We start from the raw sequence: 22,103 nt of genomic DNA on the forward strand, positions 1-22,103 counted from the left end.
ATCGCCGTCACATTGTTACAAGGGGATGACCGATTTTACAAATCGCATCCGTGGAAAAAATGACGAGAAACCCTTTCCCCTTGGGCTGATGCAAAGGGCGGTGGGGGAAGTGGGACGGGGCGAAAGAGGGGGAGCGCGTACGATCATTTCCCAATCAATATTCTTTTTAACTTGGACGATTTCCCGCTGTGCCTGCAGAGACGCCACCGCGGCCCTCCTCCTCCCACCGCCCCCCCCCCGCCACCCCCCGTGCCGAGATGGAGGTGGGCGCCGCCGAGGAGATCTGCCTCTCCACCAACAAGCAGCTGTCGGACCTGCTGCAGGAGCTGTGCGAGCTGCGCGAGCGCGGCTCCTTCTGCGACGTCGTCGTCGAGGTGCAGAGCTGCCGCTACCTGGCGCACAAGGCGGTGCTGAGCAGCACCAGCGGCTACTTCCGCAGCCTCTTCCTGGGCGCGCCCTGCAGCAACATGGGGCCCTTCGTGGTGGACTGCGTGGGCGCCAACGCTTTCGAGCTCGCGCTTGACTTCGTCTACAAGGGCACGGTCACCGTGGGAAGCCTCGCCGACCTTGGCGAGCTCCACCGGAGCGCCCAGAAACTGGGCATCGTCGGCCTGGAGGAGGCCTGCTCGCCGTTCTTGCCCGTCCTGCCCGCGTGCCCCGAGGACGCTTCTCCGGCGGCGAACGCGGACGAGCTGAACATTGTGGAGGTGGCGCGTGTGAGCACGGTATCGGTCTTTCAGTACGGCGACGACGGCGACGACGGCGACGACGGTGACGACGACGGCGACGACGGCGACGACGGCGATGACGACGGAGGAGGAGGGGGCGGCATGCACGCCCCCCAGGCCAAGTGCTCACCGGCGCCGAGGTTCGGCGCGGGCCTCGCCAGGGGGGTTGGCGGCAGCGGGGCCTTCGTGGAGTGGCCGCTCGTCCGTGAGCCGTTTGGCGGCGGTGTCGCCGCCCGCGTCGGGGAACCCGCGCAGCCACGCTTCGCCGCCAGCCAGGAGCGCCCGCTCCATGATTTCCCGCGCGGCGCGTTCAGGGGCGGAACCGGCGCGGCCTTTGGCGCGCTGGTTCCCGCCGCCGATTACCGGATCAAGGTGGAGTCTCCCGACGAGGAGCTGTACGAGGGTGCGGGCAACGCACGCGACGGCCTCGGCTTCGCCAAGCAGGAGCTGGACTTGGCGGCCACCATCCTGGAGGACGGAAAGCAGCCGCTCTCCTTCTTGCGGATGGCGTCGCCCTCCCAGGGTCGCTTCGCGGCCGGCGTCGGCGGTATCGGCGTCCGGGACGACGAGGAGGACGAGGAGGACGAGGAGTACGACGACGATGACGCGGCGGCGGCGGCGGCGGCGGCGGCGGCGGAGGCGGCGGCGGCGTGCGCGATCGTGCGGTGCCGGGCGTGCGGCGAGGCCGTCGAGGAGAGCGTGTCGGCGCTGCGCGAGCACTCGTGCGGCCACCTGGACATGGAGCGTCTCGCGTGCCGCATCTGCGGCCTGCGCTTCGGCAACATCAGCGACGCGGTGGAGCACGCCCTGCTGCACACGGGCGTGGCGCTGCTCGCCTGCAAGCACTGCGGACACAAGTTCCTGTCGCCCGAGAAGCTGAGCGCCCACGCGCGCGGCCAGTGCAAGAAGCGCAAGTACAAGGGCATCGGCACGCGCCTGTCGAATGTGCGCCAGCTCAAGTGGCAGCGGCAGGCGGTGCCCGCGGAGCGCGCGACCTGCGGCGCGTGTGGGGCGGCGGTGGCCGGCTGCATGTCGGACCTTCGTGACCACGGCCTCGTGCACCTGGACGTGGAGAACCAGCGGTGCCGCCTGTGCGGCTACGTGTCGCTCTACAAGAGCAACCTGGTGAAGCACTCGCTTGTGCACATCGGCGTGTACCTGTACTCGTGCCCCACCTGCCGCAAGAGCTTCCTCTTCAAGTACGAGATGGATCGTCACGTCTGCCTCAAGGCGAAGATGGAGACGGTCACGTAAGGGGGAGCCCGCGGAGCCGCGCGTTGCCTCCGCCGCTTTGTTGCGCGCGTCGATGCAAACGGGCGGAAACCTGGCGGCGGCGGCGGCGGCGGCGGCGGCGGTGGTGGCGGTGGTGATGATGATGGTGGTGGTGATGATGGGACGAGCTGAAATGGTTAACAGGAGACGACTGCTTGGCCCAGCAGTCGGTTTTCTTGTCGCCAAACCACCTGACGTGGGTTGAATTCTCTGCTGCTGCTGCTGCTGCTGTTCAAGTGTTCCGACAGGCCAGAGCAGTGAAGGGGATGTTAAAGACCCTGTGGCATCGTCCACAAGAGTGGCCCCTCGTGTGGCCAGTGTCCAAATCCCACAGCAAAATGAGTTTTGGGCGGCGCTGCTGGTCCTCAGCCAAGTGGTGACATTTCACATTCCTATAACAAGGCCCCATTGTGAATGCAATAGTTTTTGACTTCCCCGCAACTCAGCAGTCTGCTCATTTAACCTACCCCAGCGAGATGGTGAGGATGACGACGGTGAAGAGTATGATGATGATGATAATTATGACGACGCTGGGGTTGAGTCGTCCCTGATTGGGACCCGAACTGATAACTGCACGATCACGAATCCGGTGCTCGATAAACTCGGTGACCTCTAATGCCCGTCCGTCGCTAAATATAAATTGGTAAAAATAACAGCCGCCGTCTGGTACGATCGTACTGGTCTTCCTGTACCAAAGAGGCGTCGCGTCTCAAGCGACTCGCGCGACGAGAGGACTTGCGCGCTGCCCTTCGGTTGCGTTTTTTTATTTTTAGTAACGCGAAGAGAAATGATCCCGCACGCTTCCCTTTAATCACCATTGAGAGTCGTACGGCTCTTTTCCGCGAAGCTACGCAACATATCAAAGAACCGTGTACGTAGGCAGGCAGCGGTTGGAACTCCACGGTCGGGACATTGGCCACCAAACGCATTCCTTGCGTGGTTAAAAAAAACAACTCGATTATTAGTTTGCGCGACGAGCTCGAGCGATCTTGAACGGCGCCTGATGGAAGCATCGGAAACGTTCGGAGCTGAGACGCCATAAAACCATCCGGGGGCACCCTCTCTTGAATGTCGGTGCGGTTCTCATCGCCAAAGCCACAACAGGCTCATAGGGGCGTACAATCTGCCTGCTGCCACGCGTACGCCGATCGTTTTTCCATGACAGTGTCGTCATCCGCCGGTCGTCTCATGATATGTTTTCATGAAATCCCGCAGGGCCACGGAACGTTGTGTAGACAATCGGACGGACCGGCAGGTGATAGCGGCTTCCCAGATCGGAAGGCACTCCTGGTAGCCGGGCTCACCGCCCGTCCTCCCGCCACCAGCAGTGCCCCAAGTAAGGGAAATCGTGGCTCCTGCTGAGCCGTGCTACTCCGGTGCGGCTCAAGAGAACAGAGTCAACGATGGCGTTGCAGAGCCGGAAGCCGGATGTCCTGCGACCGACAGCGGTGCCCGTAACAGACTCTCTCCGCGGTCACTCCCGCGAGCGATGCTGGCAATGCCAAGGTCCACCTTCGCGCTCGGAGCCAGAAGACTTTCCGGGTTCTTCGGACACGTTGCCCCAGCGGACGACCTCGGCGGATCAACACCAGGAACCCCCGGGGGCGGGTCCCCGCTTGACATGAACCACGCACGGTCGAGGCCGATCTTCACCACCGTGGCCTTGGTCCCGCAACCGAGTGTGGCGGCGAGGCCCAGGGTAGGGTCGCCTGGTGGCGTCTCATGGGGACCGCTAATGCCCTGGAGGGGTTTGCGCCTCATGACGATGCTGATGATGGTGGTCATGATGATAGGGCTCATGGCATCAACCGCAGAGGTCGTTCCCCGGGCAAGGCTGCGTGTGATGAGGCCACTGCAATGGGCCCTGCTGCGCTCCCGAGACCCGCGACGCGGCAACCTCCCCGACAGGTTGTGCGGCTGACCCCTCGGGGACATCCAGGACGTGGCCTGGAGGACTGACCGACCAGTCAGGGGGATGACTTTATGAGATGTCTCATCGGTTCGCTCGCCCACATTCGTCAGGCCGGCCTGATTCCTCGGAATCTAGACGTCTTTGTGTTTCGACGGAATGACCCCCAACCTTTAACCGCAAAACCACCACCAGTGCCAGTAAAAAATACATCGGCCACGAGGCCAGGGTACAGCTGCACTCAGACCTGGCCAACAATGCGTTCTGGAAAATAATTTCATTTTATTCAAGCAGACCAGTTTTCAGCCTCTCCAGGCCCTGTCTCCTTCCTCTTTAGACCCGACACTGTTACTCCTCAAGCCCCACCTCTTCCTGATTAGACCCCGCCTCTTCCTCTTTAGGCCCCACCCTGTTACTCCTTAAGCCCCACCTCTTCCTGATTAGACCCCACCTCTTCCTCCTTAAGCCCCACCTCCTGATTAAGCCCCACCTATTCCTCTTTTGGCCCGACTCCGTTACTCCTTTAAACCCCCACCCCTTCCCGATTTAGGCTCGGTCTTTCCTCCGGGCACAGGGTTGGGATGTTTAGGTAGTCCAGGGGGGGGGGGTGCAGTGTGCATGTGCATCAAGTAGTTCGTGATGGGCAGTGACGTAGGGGGTAGGCGTGGGGTGGCTTCACGACAACAATCCCTCCTTAATGCGGAAAGTTAACAACAAGTGTAGCTATAGCTGTTACTCTCAAGTGTTGGTCTTCTATAAACCCCTTTAATTTCCCACGTGTATCTTAAAAATATTCATACCACCTCTTTCTGATAGTGTCATTGTACCCACAACAATCAAATCAAACGTGATGTAGTATAGCGCTCTTCACAATTAAATAAATGTCACGAGCGCTTTGCATATTGCATTACATTGATACAAATTTTAATCGCACAGTACATACAATTCAACAGTTTATCAGCCCACTCCCCGAGGGAGTAAAATAGGCCCCAGAATTTGAAAGTGGTGCTAAGCTGGCAAGACCATTCAACGCACTCGGGATTTGTGTCAGATCGAAGAGACGGCTCTACAGCAACTGTTTAAATGTGGACAGACGACCACCAGTTTCCCTTATGCCAATGGCGAAATCGTTCCCCGACCTCGTCCGTTATCACCGAGGACCCCCACCTCCTTTCTTTGCTTGAACGCTCACGTTGCCAACCCTCTGGCAAATGCGTGCGACGATTGCCCAAAGTGTCGACAAATTCATCCCCGTCTCTTCTCAAATCCGACCCGTCACCTGCGGGTGCGTTGCCCAGTGCTATAGGAAGCACATCCCCCCCCCCCCCACTCTCGCCATCCCCTTGCTCGGTCTTCACTAATCGCCCGTGTCGCCGATGATCGCTGATGCCGCTTTAAAAGTGGGATCCGAGTCGGTGACCACCCGCACACTAAACCCGTTAACCGCTGCGGAGTCTCGCACGAAGCAAAGTGCGAAAGTGACTTTAGGGGGGTAGTCCTGGGGAGAAGTTGACAACATACATGTACGCGTTCTTTTTTTATGTTTAAATGTTTAAATGACCAATGCTAGCGTCTGCCGAAATAATCGTTAGCTTTGTTGCGGAGAATATAAGTAATGTAACGGAATAAATAACGGGCATCTTTTGCCTGTATCTGTCCCTCCACGTAAAAGTATTTTTTTTACACAATCCCATGAGTCACAATTGACCCCTGCGCATGGGGCAACCTCAACAGGTGGCAGTCATTTTCTGACCCTGGACAGATGATTATTATGACGACGACTGGGCTGAGCTGAACTGGGACTTGGAGTGCAAAGATTGACACAATGGGCTCACGAGTGGTGGTAATTAGAGGAATGAGTTCGAAAGGCATTAAAATGACATCTGTTCCAGCGACCCCATCAGTATTTTCCACTTCGTGCATCTTAAATAAGAACTCCGTTGCAAAGACGCGGCCAAAATTGGAGTTGTGGCCGCACACATCGGAACGGTTTTACAGAGGATGGCGTTAACAGTTTCTATACAACCTGCAAACAACGTCTACCTCAATTCACGTTTACTAACCTCAAACACCGCTCTCTTAAACGGTGTTTGATTATAATTTTTTTGTAGAACGGGTGAATCGAAGTTGTGAATTTTTTTTTAAATTAACGATTTTTCCTGCGATTTTGCTCCGTTTGTGGCTCGCGACGGCCGGCCGAGGCCACAATTAGAGGCCCCCAGATGAACACCGGGCTACGTTTGTGGCTGGAAGCACGCTTAACAGGCACACGCAGCAACCAGTGCACGCACGGTGGAGCGGACGAGGCTTCCAGATCAACACCGGGCTGCGTTTGTGGCTGGAAGCACGCTTACCGGTCGCGCAGCAGTGAGAGCACACGGTAAGGCTTCAGGGTCGGAATCTAACCCAAATGTCCCGTAGGACCCGAGTGGACAAATAGACGAGAGTGCCAGTAGCAGGCCCTATGGAAGAGCGCCCGTGTTTTTTTATGCAAATAAATAGTGCTTTTGTCATTAACTTCTAATGTATATTTTACCTTGGCGTGAGAAGATATTTTTTTTTAATTCAACCGGTAATAGTAATACAGTAAAAGCTTGGATTGCGAGTAACTTCGTCTGCGAGTGTTTTGCAAGACGAGCAAAAATTGTAAATAAATATTAATTTGATAAACGAGCGAGGTCTTGCAATACCAGTAGTGTACGTGTAGACGCTTTGTACGCCGAGCGTCACGTGATCACACAACTGATACACGAGTGCTTTGATATACGAGTGCTTTGGATTACAAGCACGTTTCCGGAACGAATTGTGCTCGCAATCCAAGGTTTCACTGTAATGGTTACTCTCAACTGGGGCTGCATGCAAACAGCCGGTCTGAAGTGGTCGAATCTTACGCTCTCTTAAACGTCGCTGCTCACTTTTGTTATCAACTCGGTGCTTGGGTGGCTGCTGTTGCCCAGGCCACCACCATCCCGAAGTGGCATCGTCTCAGACTGGGCTGTACTTTGCCGATGAGGCCTAATAAGTCGTAACCCGGTCTCGTGTTTTTACCTTATTTAAACGAATGAAATAGCGAAATCATGAATGTAATGTTTTAGACCCCCCTTAGGTTCATGTAAACATCGTATTTCCCCTTTTTGAGAAATTACTCTTTTGTCAAGACTACCTTTAAAATGTCCTTCTGAGAGAGAGGGAGTTAGGAGTGTCCGGCAAAAACCCAGCCTTGTGTGGGAGGTGGACATGCATCTGGGTGGATGTGCTGTCCATGTTGAACTTCTTTTGCACCGTACGTAGACGACCATGCTCATCGCAGGTGCTGCGACGATCCACCACACCACCTGGATGCCTCCTCCCCTCCTCACGATCTGGTCAACCGTAGCTCCCCATTCGGGCTCAAAATGCAAGGCTGAAACAAACTCGGTACTAAACAAATGTTTTGTTTTTACAAGGTAAGGCCCACTGAGCTATGTAGCTCGCTTTTCAGAAGCGACATGGCCACAAATGATAGCGCAACAAAGTGAATAATCGCGTGGAAATTTCTTGCAGCCAAACTCTCTAAACGTGTGATGTTGATTTTAAATGTGGAAGGGAAAAACCGGAGATAAATCCATCCCACCCATGGGGAGAGAGAGAGAACATGCAAACTCCAAATAATATACAGCAGGCGTCAGGGTCTGGATCGAACCTCCTGCATACCAGGCGAGGGAGTGAACATCTCGCCACTGTGGCGCGCCATTGACGCTCATCAATTGCAACACTGTAGTCTTAACGTAAAAATAAATAAATAGCAAACGTTTGTGCAACACCATTTTCTTCATAGTACATTAATAGAGGTCAGAGAGGCCAAATTGGAAATAGTTGGAGGACTGCACTTGACTCTGGGACCCTGATAAAACTTTTTTTTTAAACTTTCTTAACGAACATTTTTTAAATTGGCATATTATCTACTCGCAGCTATTGAATAACGCAATAATTTGTGCGATGAAGAAGGGCCATTTCCCGAAAAGACGCCCGCCACGTTTAGAGTATTTGGCTGCTGCTTATAAATTTCCACGTGACAAACCGCCACTTGGTTCAGCTGCTGTCATTTGCGATGGGTCGCTTGTGAAAAAAAAGCTATACACAGCTCGGCGGGCCTTTCCTGGTATGTAGAAAAACAATGTTTAAATAGTTAAAACGTGTTACTTCTAAGTTCACAGTGTTATCAACGCGGAAACGTGTTACCGGAGTTTTTGTCGTGGCGTTTTCGGAATCGATGATCGGGACGTGATCGTGGCCCCGAAGGTGACACCCACGGGAAAGGGGGGGGGAGCTCTCATTGGCCAAAGACACGCACGCAGTCCTACCCCCGAAAGGGCCCGTCTCACGTCGAGTGACGGGGCTCATTTCGTACACAAGGACGCGTTACGTGTGCGCGTCGATTAACAATTGACGTGGCTTCACAATAATCGTCACGGGCGAGCACGTGTTTTCAGTGTGTATAGTAAACAGTACCGTTATTGTAGAATGTAATTTCACGTGAGAAATGCTCTTATATATGTAACGCACAGGAACAGTATTAGCGCTCACGAGCATTAGTGTCGTGTACGATGAATAAAAGTTTTATCGGTGACAAAAGCGAATCTCGCGATTGGTTCGGTGCATCTGTGCAGCAGCTGGGATACGCTTTATGACTGCCGGGCGCGATTGACAAAACGCGTGGCTGTACATTGGGGGTAGCCGAGTGGAGTAGTCCGCTTGGTCAGCCAGAATAGAGCGGCGTGCCGGGGCAGTCCTAAGCGACAAAACGCCGGGACGGTTTGCGCCTCGCCGCATTCACAGTTTGGTGGAGTCCCTCTTGCGGAGGAAATATCCAGCACACCTTCCCTCTGCCTCCACGTGTTGTACGGTTGACGAAATAACCACCACTCTCTCCTTCGAGTGTTCCAGGTTTTTTTTTATTTGAAGGGTTTATTTTAAAATTTCACAAACCTGAGTACGTTTTAAAGTCCAAACAATTAACCTTGCATCACTTCAAAAAAACCGTGCCCACCTTCCCCCCCCCGTTCCTCGTGCACAGTATTTGCAGGCAGAAACGCATACCGTGGAATGTTTTTAAGTGTCCAGTATCGCCACCGCATGGGAACAAATGTCTTAAGTCTTAAAATCTGGGGTGGTGTTTGGGCATCATGCTGACAAAAGCACTGTGGCTGGGGAAAACCAAACAACTCCCCCTTATTAAAAAAACAAAGTCTTGGGGGTGCATTTAACAAACACTTTGTAGGGCCACACATTTTACGATAAAAAAAAGCACGTTTAGAAATAAAACTCCGTGCAATTCCGTACCGAGAAAACACGCACGTTTACTTTTCAAAGTGATGATTTGCAAACCGTTACGAAAAGTAGCTGTTGTGGTATGTACAACTTAGTGTAAAGGTTATAGCTTTATATATGTACAGTTTGAAGTGCCAGTTAAAAGCAACGTTCAATGAGAATTCAATTGGTCACTTGGGCGCCCCACGGTTGCAATGAGCGGTGCCTGACGTTACCCTTAGCGGCGCGGTGTCTTGACCGAGACTCGGCCTCCGAATCTGTTGCAGGGGAAAGCCGTCGCAGCAAGGCCCTGGGTGCTTGGGACGATTCGTTTATCGACATTTTTTGCGAGCAGGAAACTGCGGAGTGCCCGGAGAAAACGCACAGACGCTGGAGCGCAGAGAACACAAACTCAACGTAACAGGAATAGTGAACGGAGAAACCATTTCTTGTGATCCTAAAGTGTTTGTTCTTGTTTGGTTCTTTCGGTAAAGTCACGTAGAATGAGAATAAATTAATAAAATAACAATAAAATTCTCATCACGTTTCGGCCACAACACAAGTGGCCTTCACCAGGTGAAGGGACGAGACTGTCTGGAGGACAGCGTCCCTTCACCTGATGAAGGGACGAGACTGTCTGGAGGACAGCGTCCCTTCACCTGATGAAGGCCACTTGTGTTGTGGCCGAAACGTCGTGAGAATTTTATTGTGTTATTTTATTTTATCAATTTATTATTTTATTCTCATTCTACGTGGTGACTTTACCGAAAGAACCAAAGAAGATGAATCCTTGCAGTCACGAAAGCTTTAAATCGAAATCCCAAAGTGTGTTTAAATTAGCGGCATGGGCCACCATCGGAGACTGATGTCATCTGTAAATCCCATTCACTACAAAAGAGCGGTGTGTCCCCCCTTCCTCGTATCCCAGTGCCCCATGTCTCACCCCCTGGCTTGTTTGTAGACACCTCCACGGCATTGTATAACAGAACTGTATGGGGGGGAAAAAAAGTCAATCGGTGGAGGCTGTGGCTAGAGCTGACAGCGGGAATACAATATTCGACCAGGTTCTGCTTAACCACCGGAAATCGATCAAAGTAACATTTTAGGTTCATCAGCCAAAAATGTGACCACTGGATTCTTATTTATCAGCGCTTGTTTAAACGGGCAAACTCCGAACCCGGTTTTCGAGTACATCGAGTCTCACCAGCAGGGTGTGTAACACGAGGCAGCCCAGCAACACTGCCCCGCGTTAGAGGGAAGAGCCGTTCAACCACCAACCCCACGTGGGTTGTTCGGACAGTAGAGCAACATGGACGTCACGGGAAACAGTTCTGCAACAGCTAGGACCATTAATAATTATAAATAATTTCTACGTTCAGGAAAAGCTTCTACCGGCTTTGGGTTCCTAGTAAGTGCCCGGGATGAGCGAGTAACTGTTCAGAACGGAGTGTGCGTGCGAGTTCGCGAGAGTTCGCGATTGAGTTGCATTCGGAGTTTCATCCAATGAGACCGGGCGTTTGTTCGCTAAAAGCTCCCCCCCCCCCTCAGTGTACAACCTCTCCCTCCCTGCGTCTCGAGCAACAACGGGGGTCTCTCGGCCCCCGCGAGTCGGCACGAGTCCAACCCCCCACCCCCCTGCCCTGCAGTCCAACGTCCCTCCCGCTGGACACCCGTTCGGTGCTCGCCCTTGTTGCATTGGCTTCCCGTTGCCGAACGAATACGGTGTGCAAGGCTGCGCTCGTCACACGCACACGAAGTGCTCGTCACAAATGAACCGGGACAGCTCGGTGATCTCGTCAAGGAGCATAAAACATCATGCGAACTCCGGTCATCCTCGCAGCAGCAGCGGCGGCGGCGGCGGCATTTGGCTGGCCGTCGGATAAAGACGGTGACCGCTTTCAGATGTGGTTCTGCGGCCGTCTGGCACGCTCTTCCGATATTAGGAAGCCACTGGAGCTACGCGCTTTTAATTAATTGATAACTCGCTTCTATTGGAGCTCCTTTTTGCGTTTAGCTTGTTCCCCCCCCCGCACCTCTGATTAGCGCGGTTGGCTACGTACGGTGCGAAACAAAGTTGAGCGTACGTACGTACGTACCCACATGCGTCGCACGCTTCCGCCGGCGCCGGTGGCAGGAGGACCGTGAGCGAGCCCTGCGGCCCGACCGGCGCCCCGTCCCCCCCTAAGCCCTGGCGCCGGCGCCGATGCTGCCGATCATCTTGTCGATTTTCTCGTCGTTGCGGTGGACGGACGCCTTGACGGCGCCGATCTGCTCCAGCTGCTCCTGGATCTGCTGATCGAGGGTCGTCAACTCGGCCCTCAGGGGCTCCAGCGCCTTCTCCGTCAGCCTTGGCGCGCGCACGAGAGACGGGCGCACGATAAGGATGTGCACGCTGTAACGGCTAAACCATCTTTTGTTTCGCCAGGTGAACGACCCCGCCGAGGTACGCGACTCTTTTTTTTCAGAAGCGACCAACCGGCTATCACAAACGATAGCAGCTCAACGAAGTGGCTGATATCATCGTCGAGTGGAAACCACAGACCCATAGAGATGCAGAGAGACCCACAGACTAAACTAATAACTAAACCATCTTGTATTTCGCCAGGTGAACTCCCCTGCCGAGCTACATAGCTCTTTTTTTCAGAAGCGACCACCTGGCTATCGCAAATTGATGGCTCAACGAAGTGGGCTTATATTATCACGCTGACATTCATGGCAGCCAAATACATCTGTAGAAAAGATCTTCATAGCTCGTCGGATTCCTCCCGTATAAAGATTCTGATTCTGAAATGCGGAGGGAAAAACCGGAGGACCTGGAGAAAAATACACACGGCCACAGGGTGAGAGACACGCAAACTCCCATATGTACAGTGTCGGGATCGAACCCACGACCTCTTGTATACCAGGCGAGGGAGTTAACACCGCAGAACCCTGTAGCGAGATGAGATGTAGTTGATAAGAGGACGGGCGAGACCGTAAAATATCTCGTGAACCCCCACAGCTTCGGCCGGTGATTCTCAACCGGGGGTACGCGGACCCCTGGGGGTACGTGGCAGTGTCCCAGGGGGTAGACGAGGTGACTTGTAAATGTACTCTTTGGTTTTTTTCGGTAAAGTCACGTATAAATAAGAAATAATAAAATCACATAATAGCGTACGACGTTTCGGTTGCAACACACGCAGCCATCATCAGGTACAGAAGAGCTACATTTACGAGAGAGAGGAAACATCCCCAGATGTATATACAGGCACCCAAGTAGGGGGAACTAACACAGATACAACAGGGGACACAGAGACAGAATCACACGAAACAAACAGGGTTTAGCAAAATTTGGAAACCATATAAAGCAACACAGACGGTCGGTCAAAACACAACGCATAGTCTGGTTGATTCCGCTATTTCAAAGATTGCTAAATTGCAAGTATGAAATTTTAAAATACAGACTGCACACACACACATAGACATCCAAGCAGAGCGAACCAGCACAGAGTGAAGTCGCCTTAAATAGGCAGAGAAGGTAAGGCTGAGAGACAATGGGACAAATTAGCATGAGGTATGTATGGAGCAAAGGGGGGCGCGGAAAGTGCGGAGCAGCAGCACACACTCGGAAGCAACAAGGCCCACACACAGGCAGAGACAGCACAGAGACACAAATCCAAGCCAAGGCACAAATTTAGCTCTTCTGTACCTGATGATGGCTGCTTGTGTTGCAATCAAAACGTCGTACGCTATTACGTTATTTTATTATTTCTTATTTATACGTGACTTTACCGGAAAAAACAAAGAGTAATTCCTGCAGTCACGAAAGCTTCGAATCAAGACTTGTAAATGTGTTAAATGACATCATACGCGAAGCCACTGGTGAATAGTCACGTGTTAATCTTCCAATATAAAATAACTACAATAACATTGAAATCCGTATGGTAACCCGGAACCATGGTGGGTCAGGCAAAGGTGGGGGGTGGGGAGGGTTAACTCGGTTGAAACAAAATTCAACAAAAGTAGGGTGGAGTACATCAGCCATAAAAGCTTGAGGACCAGTGGCTTCGGCTGTGGAGACAGCAGCGACTGTTAGGGTCAGGCCACTAGGCCTGCATCGCAGTGCAATGGCACCAAGGCAGTAGCTGTCCAACAACACGCAAACATTCCCCCCCGTGTAGCCTCGAACCGACTGTTGGGACAAGTGCCGTTTACAGCGAGTAGCACCAATGAAGGCTGCCACGGCCCACGAGGGGGGGGGGGGTTTGGGTGGTCAGAACCAGACCCAGCCGCGGTTGCCTCCCCAGTGGCGACGTTTACACAGCAGATATCAGCGGGTTACTCAAATAATTTGAGGCCGAGTCGCCCTAGGGGAGGCCCGCACCGCTGCTCCTCGCGCACGCGGGCACCCCGGGCAACCTGTGCTGGTCGGCGAGAGCCTCGGCGTGCTGCCGCCTCTGGCGCGTCCACGTGGCGAGCTCGGCGTGCATGGCGTCCAGGTCCTCCTGCAGGTAGTCCATCACCTTGCTGAGCGGCAGCGTGCTGCGGCACAGCGCCTGCACGGCGCCGCGCAGGCGCTCCGTCTCGCGCACCGCCGCCTCGCGCCCCTTCTGACGCGCGCCGTCCAGCACCACCTTGCGGCACGCGCGCACGGTTAAAGATCTCCGCCCCGCGTAGGCTTCAACAGACTGTTGGGGCAAGTGCTGTTCGCGAGGAGCAGCGGCTGTTATGATGGCCGGCACACGAGCGGGGTGGGTGGGTGGGTGGGTGGCCGGCACCATGCCCAAATCCGCCTTTACTTCCCTATTTGGCGATGGTTACACTCTGCGCCATGTGCTCATTTGAGGCCGAGTCGACCTAGGACCGGTTCAGATAACCGTCACTGTTGTTGGTAGCCGTGAGCGAGAATCGAACTCTTGACGGCGGGGGTTCGTGGTGCAGCACGCCAACCACTACCCTCCCGCTCCCCCTACCCCAGGGACACACACAGACACATTGACAGACAAGCACATACGTACACAGCGACACGTGTGTACTCAATATGTACGCAAACGCAGCCAGTTGCGCACACGAACACACGCACGGCTATCGTCCTCTCAGAAGCCCCTCTGCTGTTGCGTTCCGCAAGGCTGCACCCTCTCTTTGCCCATCTGACTGCGTCTCCGATTCGGAAGAACCGCATCCACGTTGCAACGTGTGCTAGCTGCCACCCGGCTCCAACGTCCACGGACAGCGGATGCCGAAGATCCCGCGACGTCAGTCGCGAGGAGGGTGGCGTGGGGGCGGTCGCGGTCCAAAGTTTGACAAATCCCAATGTATTGTGAAATCGTGATGCCGGCGGCGTGAAGAGTAAGAGGCCTACGTGGGGTAAAAACCCCTCTCTGGCCTGGCACTCGCCCGCGGTTATCGTCCTATCTGGGCGGCAGGGACGAGCAGCAGAGAGGCCTCGAGGGGAGGCGACCAATTTGCACCTCCATCTCATGATGGCTGCGACGACATCGAGGGTAGCCAACCGTGCCAAGCGGAGGTGCGATGACACCAGGGATGACGTTTAGCCACGGTTGGGCTACATACGGTGCAAAATAAGTTATTTACACAAGCATACACAGGCCTCTGAACCCACAGAGGCTTCTTGCACCACTCTACATATCAATCGTCGCCCCCCTCTTACTGGCAGGCTACCACCTTACACCTCCCCCCCCCCCCCCCAAATCGAGACTTCATCCCCGGTCTCTCGAGTTGCGACCCGGATCCAACAATACTTGGGACCGTCACGCGTGGCCTGGGGGGTGGGGGGTGGGGGGGGGTGTTCATTTGTCCCCTGGGCGTGCGGAGCCGCCAGCGTCACGCACCTTGGGCGGTGTCCGCGTCGCTCCGTAGCCTTTCTTCGTCTCCAGGATCTTCTTCACGAGGCCACCTGCGGCACAAAGCGGCGCACGTTTGCACGTCGGCACGGGAAAACGACGAGGCGAAAGGGGGGGGGCTCGCGCGGCCGGGGACGCCGGTGCCCTCATCCCACTGTCGCCAGGAAGCCGAGCCCACTCGGGGGCCTCGGGTCTCCTAAGTCGGTGGCCTTCATCGTAAAGGCCCCCCGCGGGTCCCACCGGCTTGGCCGGGCCCCCCCCCCCGGTGGTCTTTAGCGCGGCCTCTCCGACAAAACACGGAATGTGAAATACCCTCCCCGTCGTCATCATCATCATCGTGCTGTCAAACCTCCCCAATGGTTTCAAATGTGTGGTGGCCCTTGACACTACTACTGTCTTATTCTTGGTTGTTTCCCTTCAGCGTGACTTTACCGAAAGAACCAAGAATATGATTCACTGCAGTCACGAAAGCTTTAAATAATTATTTACTAATGTCTTATCGGCAAAGGGGGCCCCTCACCCCCCCCCCCCTATCTCTGCAAATGTGTGAAGAAACACTGCTAAACAAGTCGACGGTTTACACCATTGGAAACCTCATTTGCCAGTAACAAAATATGATAATTGTTTTTTTACCCTTTTATCTGGCAACAAAACTGACACCTTTATTTTGTTACTGGCAAATGAGGTTTCCAATGTTGTGTAAATGCTTACCCCGAGCTCTCATACTCTGATGGTGCATTGCCTTTGAGTTGTGCGCCTTTTGGCGTCTTCTGGTCCAACACCAACGTGAGACGAGGCTCTAAAGAAAGCTGTCTCGGGTGTGGACCAAGCAATTTCAAGGACAGTGCCACACACATTATCAGAGCTGTCGATTTTTGTTTGCGTTCCGACCGCAGGTATTGTGGTCAATGTAAACATGACTCCTTGTAAAAAAAGGTGTCAGTTTTGTTGCCAGATAAAAGGGTGAAAAAAAACAATTATCAAGTCGACGGTTCCTGGCAATTTTCGTTGTTTTTGGCCGATTCCGTCAAACTGAGGCATCGGCGGAAAAAAACCCCAAGCTGGGCACGAGACTCGACGTCCTAGCGGTCACAGGTATACCGATCCACTCCGTTACTCTGCCCAGCCACCACACAACTCCCACAACGCACAGCGTGTCTGGACGTCTCGCTCGTTCGCGCGACACGCAACGCCCCCCCCTTGTTTTCAAAGCGCCGGATTATCACCCATGCCCCCCGCCCCGCGCCGGGGCGGCTGGAGAAGGGGGCTGCACGAGAGCGGTTGCGTGGACACAGGGAGGGGAGCGAGGGGGGTGGGGGGAGCGCTCATGTTAATATGCAGCAGACGGCTTGCGGATGCGTAGTTGGCATTTGCTAAATAATTAAACACGAGTTAATTACTCTGCAGTGCCACGTGCGCACCCTCCCACGCCAACAACAGCCCTGGCGGTCACGCACACAACGATGGGGGTCCCATAGTGGCGAGATGTTAACTACCTCGCCAGGTATACAGGAGGTTGTGGGTTCAATCACCACCCTGACGCCCGTATATTTGGAGTTTGTCTTTTTCCCTGTGTTGGTGGTGGTGTGGATTTTTCTCCGGGTCCTCCGGTTTTTCCCTCCACATTTAGAAACATGCGTCCGTTTGGCTGCAATAAATGTCCACACGATAATTCACTTCGTTGAGCTATCATTTGTGGACCAGGTCGCTTCTGAAAAATATCGATATAGCTCAGTGGGGGCCTTACCTGGTCAAAGAAAAAATGTTAAGTTTTACAGTTTCATTTAGAGATATGACTAAAAATTACAAGCACCCACCGTGTTCCTCTCCATCGTTGTCTTCCGTAGCCTCCAACTGAAACGAAAAGATCCCCACTTTAGACAGACAGGGTATGTATGGGGAGGCGTTGCCACGGTTGCTGTTAGCAAGCACTTGTGAGGTCCAAAGACGCCAGGGTATATCATGGGAAGAATATCTCACAATGCCGAAGGAAGAGGGGGAAAACGACAAAGTGGTCTACTATTATTATCATTACTACGGGTACAGAATTCCTAGGACGGCTGCCTCCACAAGTGGACGATCCTGGGGAAAAATCAGGGCAGGTGGCAACGCCAAAACGTCCTCCGTAATCCAGGACCCGGGCCCGTCGTCACTGCCTGCCGTCATTTTCTCCGCGGCAGCCTCCGCCGTCCGCAACGCCATCGCCGCCCGCCATATTTGCAGCAGCGTGCGCCGAGTTGTTTTTTTTTATTTAAGAGGCACCCGCAGAAGGCCCCACCACTCCGCTCACGCGACACCGAGCTTGGCTCTGCACCCGAGTCGGGGAGTTCCCACGACAGGTCCTACAAACTTTATAAAAGCTGTTCCTGGGACGGTAATCTGGCTGGCATCAAGCTCGGATGGCTCCTGGAAGTGAGAGAGAGCCTGGGGCTCACGAGGGCCCGACTCCACGGTGGCGAGTTGTTAACTACCTCGCCTGGTATGCAGGAGGTCGTGGGTTCGATCCCGACCCTGACGCCTGCTGTATATTGGGAATTTGTGTGTCTCTCTCCCCGTGGTTGTGTCCATTTTACTCCGGGTCGTCCGGTTTTTCCCTCCGCACTTAGAAGCGTGCGATTAGAGCATTTGGCTTCCATAAATGTCCACATGATAGGCTTCTGAAAAAGAGCTATATAGCTCAGTGGACCTTACTTGGTAAAATACCCAAACAAAAATGAGCAAAATATTGAAATGTCAGAATCTGTATTTAGGCTGGAGGAATTCGATGAGCCATGAGGCTCTTTTTTGCAGATGTCCAGTAAATGTTTCAACCACAGATGTCCTTGGCACTTGTCAATATCACCAGAGACGTTCCGGGCTATGCACCTTAAATGTGCAATGAAGAAGGGTCACTGCCAAAAACGTATTGGGCTACTATACATTTCCACGTGATGATAAGCCACTTCGTTTGAGCTATCATTCGTGATGGCCAGGTCGCTTCTGAAAAAAAAAAAAACTACGTGGCTAAAGTGGACCCTTCACATGGTAAAACGAAAACAAATAATTAAAAGTCGAGTTTAGTCGTGATGTCACACCACCGTTGCCCTATGTCAAGGAGGTCGGGCGACAAAAGTAACGAGAGACGTTCCTCTTGTTCGAATTCGGTACCAAACAAAAACAATTATTCCAATGGCCGCAGTGCGCCAGCGAACGCGACACGGTGCTTGTGGTCCTGAGCAAATGACCTCGCTGAGCATGCCGCAGGTTGCCGACCGCTTCCCCCCCATGCCCTTCACGGCAACCGACTCGTCATACCACCAGTGGGCAGCACTATGTCACGTTCCCCCGTTTGCACAAAACACTCTTTTGTAGAGACACTACATTCGTCCACAGTGCGTATAAAACACCAAACAACGTTAATAATAGCAATCGTTACCAATGTGTAATTAAATCAGTACCCAGGAGTTGTAAACATGAGGGCGTATTGGCAGTGGGGAGGGTGTGAATGAACATCAGCCTGCGGGCCAGAGCACGGCTTGTCACCACCGAAGACAGCAAAAACTTCAGCCGTGTCGATTTGTTTTTTACAGGGCTAATGAAAATGGATTACTGGATAACCACACTTAGTTATTCAACATTGGTTGTCACACAAGTTACTGGCCACGAAGAATTTGGAACGATATTCTTGGTTCTTTCGGTAAAGTCAAGTAGAAGGGAAACAATAAAATAATAAAAATATAAAACGATAAAATTCTCACGACGTTTCGACTGCAACACAAGCAATCATCATCAGGTGTGAAAACCACAGCAAGAAAATTTGACAGTTGTCAAATCGCTCTCCGTGGTGCTAACGTTAAAAAAAACCGCCACTTTTTTCAAATTTTCTTGCTGTGGTTTTCACACCTGATGATGATTGCTTGTGTTGCGGTCGAAACGTAGTGAGAATTTTGTTTTTTAAATATTTTTTATTATTTTATTGTTTCCCTTCTACGTGACTTTACCGAAAGAACCAAGAATATGAATCCCTGCAGTCACGAAAGCTTTAAATCAAAATTTGGAACGACTTAATAATAGTTATGCCACCGCAAGCGGTACTGACGGGTGAAGCACCTGGGTCTAGGCGAGCCCCGTGGAGGAATATGTAACCGTGAACATATTGCGCTGTGGCCCATAGAGAATAAGGCGGGAGGGCGAATGCATAATTGATTGTGAATGAATGGGAGGGCGGAGGGGAGGGAGTGCGGTGGTAGTCTATGGAGACGCCACATGAATATTCTAAAGCTTATCCTCGCAGGTTCGCACCTGCTTTTAAATAAGGGTCTGGCGATGCATAATGCATGCACGAGTGTAAACACACCGGGGCCTGTGGAGACTGCGCACGGATGTTCCGAACCCTCCGCACGCTCTTGCCTGATGTTGACATGAATAAATAAAAAGCTACAGCTGCCACTCTTGCGGGGACGCTGGTGTCCGTGCGCACCGCCTCAACGACGCGAGGCCCCCGCACGTGGAGGCCGCACGACGGAGCCTCGTGGGTTTGCCGAGTGACCGCGGCCGCGCGGGGGGCTGGGAGCTGGGAGCTGGGAGGGCGCGACGGGAACCCGTTGCATTTTGCGGGCAAAGGTTTTCGTGCCAGCGTGTAACCTTTTTTAACCTCTGGCTCATCCGGTGAAGCACGTAAATACAAAACAAAAGACAAAGATCGCCCACGTAGCCTCGGCAGAGTGTTGGGGCAAGTGCTGGCGAGCGGCACCTATTGAGGCCGGTAAGGGTGAAGCCCGTTGCATTTTCCATCGTAAATAAAATCTACCGAGTCGATCCATCCGGTATACGACCACTCCCAGCTGAGCACAGGGAGGAAAGGACACTCACAGGCCACCACGGGAGGAAGCCACGTGTGGGAAAAGTTCACGACGGGAGGCCAGGAGGAGGCGTTCGTGTTGAACAAGCGGAGGGCCCCACACTGGACATCTGTGAAAAATAGCTTCACAGCTCACGGGATTTCTCCTCCTCCTCCTCCTCCAGTCTAAATAAATATTCTCATTCTGGTGACGTGGGACTCACGGGCCCTGCGTCGAGCGAGTCTGAGGGAGCCGGCGTCGACTCGGCAACCACGAACTGCTCGTCGTCGTCGCCGCCGTCGTCGCCGTCGGAGTTCCTGCCTCCTTCCACGATGACGTTGGCCACGGCCTTGGCGCTCCCCGTCCTGAGCTCGGCCATACGCACGCACACACAGGTGTGAGAATGATGCACACAGAGACCACCATACACACACACACAGGTGTGAGAATGATGCACACAGAGACCACCATACACACACACAGGTGTGAGAATGATGCACACAGAGACCACCATACACACACACACAGGTGAGAGAATGATGCACACAGCGACAACGATACACGCGTACACACAGAGACCACCAAACACACACACACAGGTGAGAGAATGATACAGAGACAATACACGCGTACACACAGAGACCACCATACACACACAGTTGAAAGAATGATACACACAGTGACGACGATACACGTGTACACACAGAGACCACCATACACACACACAGGTGTGAGAATGATGCACACAGAGACCACCATACACACACACAGGTGTGAGAATGATACACACAGAGACAACGATACATGCGTACACACAGAGACCACCACATACACACACAGGTGAGAGAATGATACACACAGAGACCACCGCACACACACACAGTTGAGAGAATGATGCACACAGAGACCACCATACACACATACACAGGTGAGAGAATGATGCACACAGCGACGATGATACACGTGTACACACAGATACCACCATACAGACACACACAGGTGAGAGAATGATACACAGAGACAACGATACACGTGTACACACAGAGACCACCATACACACACACACAGACACTGTATAGCCTTGAATAAACTGTTGCAGCAAGTATTAACGAGTAGCAGCTATGTTCGTATGTGTGTTGAACTTCTTTCGCACCCTACGTAGCCAACCGTGCTAAGCGGAGGTGCGGGCGGGGGAACAACAAATTGAACACAAAAATCAGCAGTTCTATGAAGGCCACCCGAGTAACAACTATGAAGGCCAACTGTACAGGCCAACTGTACAGGCCAACTATGAAGGCCAACTGTGAAGGCCAACTGTACAGGCCAACTGTACAGGCCAACTATGAAGGCCAACTGTGAAGGCCAACTGTGCAGGCCAACTGTGAAGACCAACTATGAAGGCCAACTGTGAAGGCCAACTATGAAGGCCAACTGTGAAGGCCAACTGTGAAGGTCAACTATGAAGGCCAACTATGCAGGCCAACTATGAAGGCCAACTATGAAGGCCAACTATGAAGGCCAACTGTGCAGGCCAACTATGAAGGCCAACTATGAAGGCCAACTGTACAGGCCAACTATGAAGGCCAACTATGAAGGCCAACTATGAAGGCCAACTGTACAGGCCAACTATGAAGGCCAACTGTGAAGGCCAACTATGAAGGCCAACTATGAAGGCCAACTACGAAGGCCAACTATGAAGGCCAACTATGAAGGCCAACTGTGAAGGCCAACTATGAAGGCCAACTATGCAGGCGAACTATGAAGGCCAACTATGAAGGCCAACTGTGCAGGCCAACTATGCAGGCCAACTATGAAGGCCAACTATGAAGGCCAACTATGAAGGCCAACTATGAAGGCCAACTGTGAAGGCCAACTATGAAGACCAACTATGAAGGCCAACTATGAAGGCCAACTGTGAAGGCCACCTGTGAAGGCCAACTATGCAGGCGAACTATGAAGGCCAACTGTGAAGGCCAACTGTGCAGGCCAACTATGAAGGCCAACTATGAAGGCCAACTATGAAGGCCAACTGTGCAGGCCAACTATGAAGGCCAACTATGAAGGCCAACTGTACAGGCCAACTATGAAGGCCAACTATGAAGGCCAACTATGAAGGCCAACTGTACAGGCCAACTATGAAGGCCAACTGTGAAGGCCAACTATGAAGGCCAACTATGAAGGCCAACTACGAAGGCCAACTATGAAGGCCAACTATGAAGGCCAACTGTGAAGGCCAACTATG

General features: G+C 53.1%; 2 protein-coding genes across 4 annotated transcripts in view; one reads left to right on the plus strand and one right to left on the minus strand.

The window, feature by feature from the left end:
* The window catches only part of LOC142905251 (uncharacterized), a 37,162-nt gene extending 28,634 nt beyond the window's left edge, over window positions 1-8,528 (plus strand). Inside the window, exon 2 of the mRNA XM_076052341.1 lies at window positions 199-8,528. Within this exon, the coding sequence (XP_075908456.1) occupies window positions 258-1,982 (1,725 nt within the window). The 5' untranslated portion in view covers window positions 199-257 and the 3' untranslated portion in view covers window positions 1,983-8,528. The remainder of the gene's footprint in view (window positions 1-198) is intronic.
* Window positions 5,459-22,103, minus strand: part of TRAF3IP1 (TRAF3 interacting protein 1) — a 39,505-nt gene continuing 22,860 nt past the window's right edge. For all 3 annotated transcript variants that reach the window (XM_032974960.2, XM_032974961.2, XM_076052340.1), the window contains 5 exons: window positions 20,085-20,226; window positions 16,859-16,895; window positions 15,030-15,094; window positions 13,597-13,811; window positions 5,459-11,545 (listed from right to left, as the gene is read on the minus strand). In XM_032974960.2, the coding sequence (XP_032830851.2) occupies window positions 11,380-11,545; window positions 13,597-13,811; window positions 15,030-15,094; window positions 16,859-16,895; window positions 20,085-20,226 (625 nt within the window). In that variant the 3' untranslated portion in view covers window positions 5,459-11,379. The remainder of the gene's footprint in view (window positions 11,546-13,596; window positions 13,812-15,029; window positions 15,095-16,858; window positions 16,896-20,084; window positions 20,227-22,103) is intronic.

Source organism: Petromyzon marinus, chromosome 55, assembly GCF_048934315.1.
Source record: "Petromyzon marinus isolate PM22_M1 ecotype Great Lakes invasive population chromosome 55, UKy_Petmar_22M1.pri1.0, whole genome shotgun sequence".
NCBI lineage: Eukaryota > Metazoa > Chordata > Hyperoartia > Petromyzontiformes > Petromyzontidae > Petromyzon > Petromyzon marinus.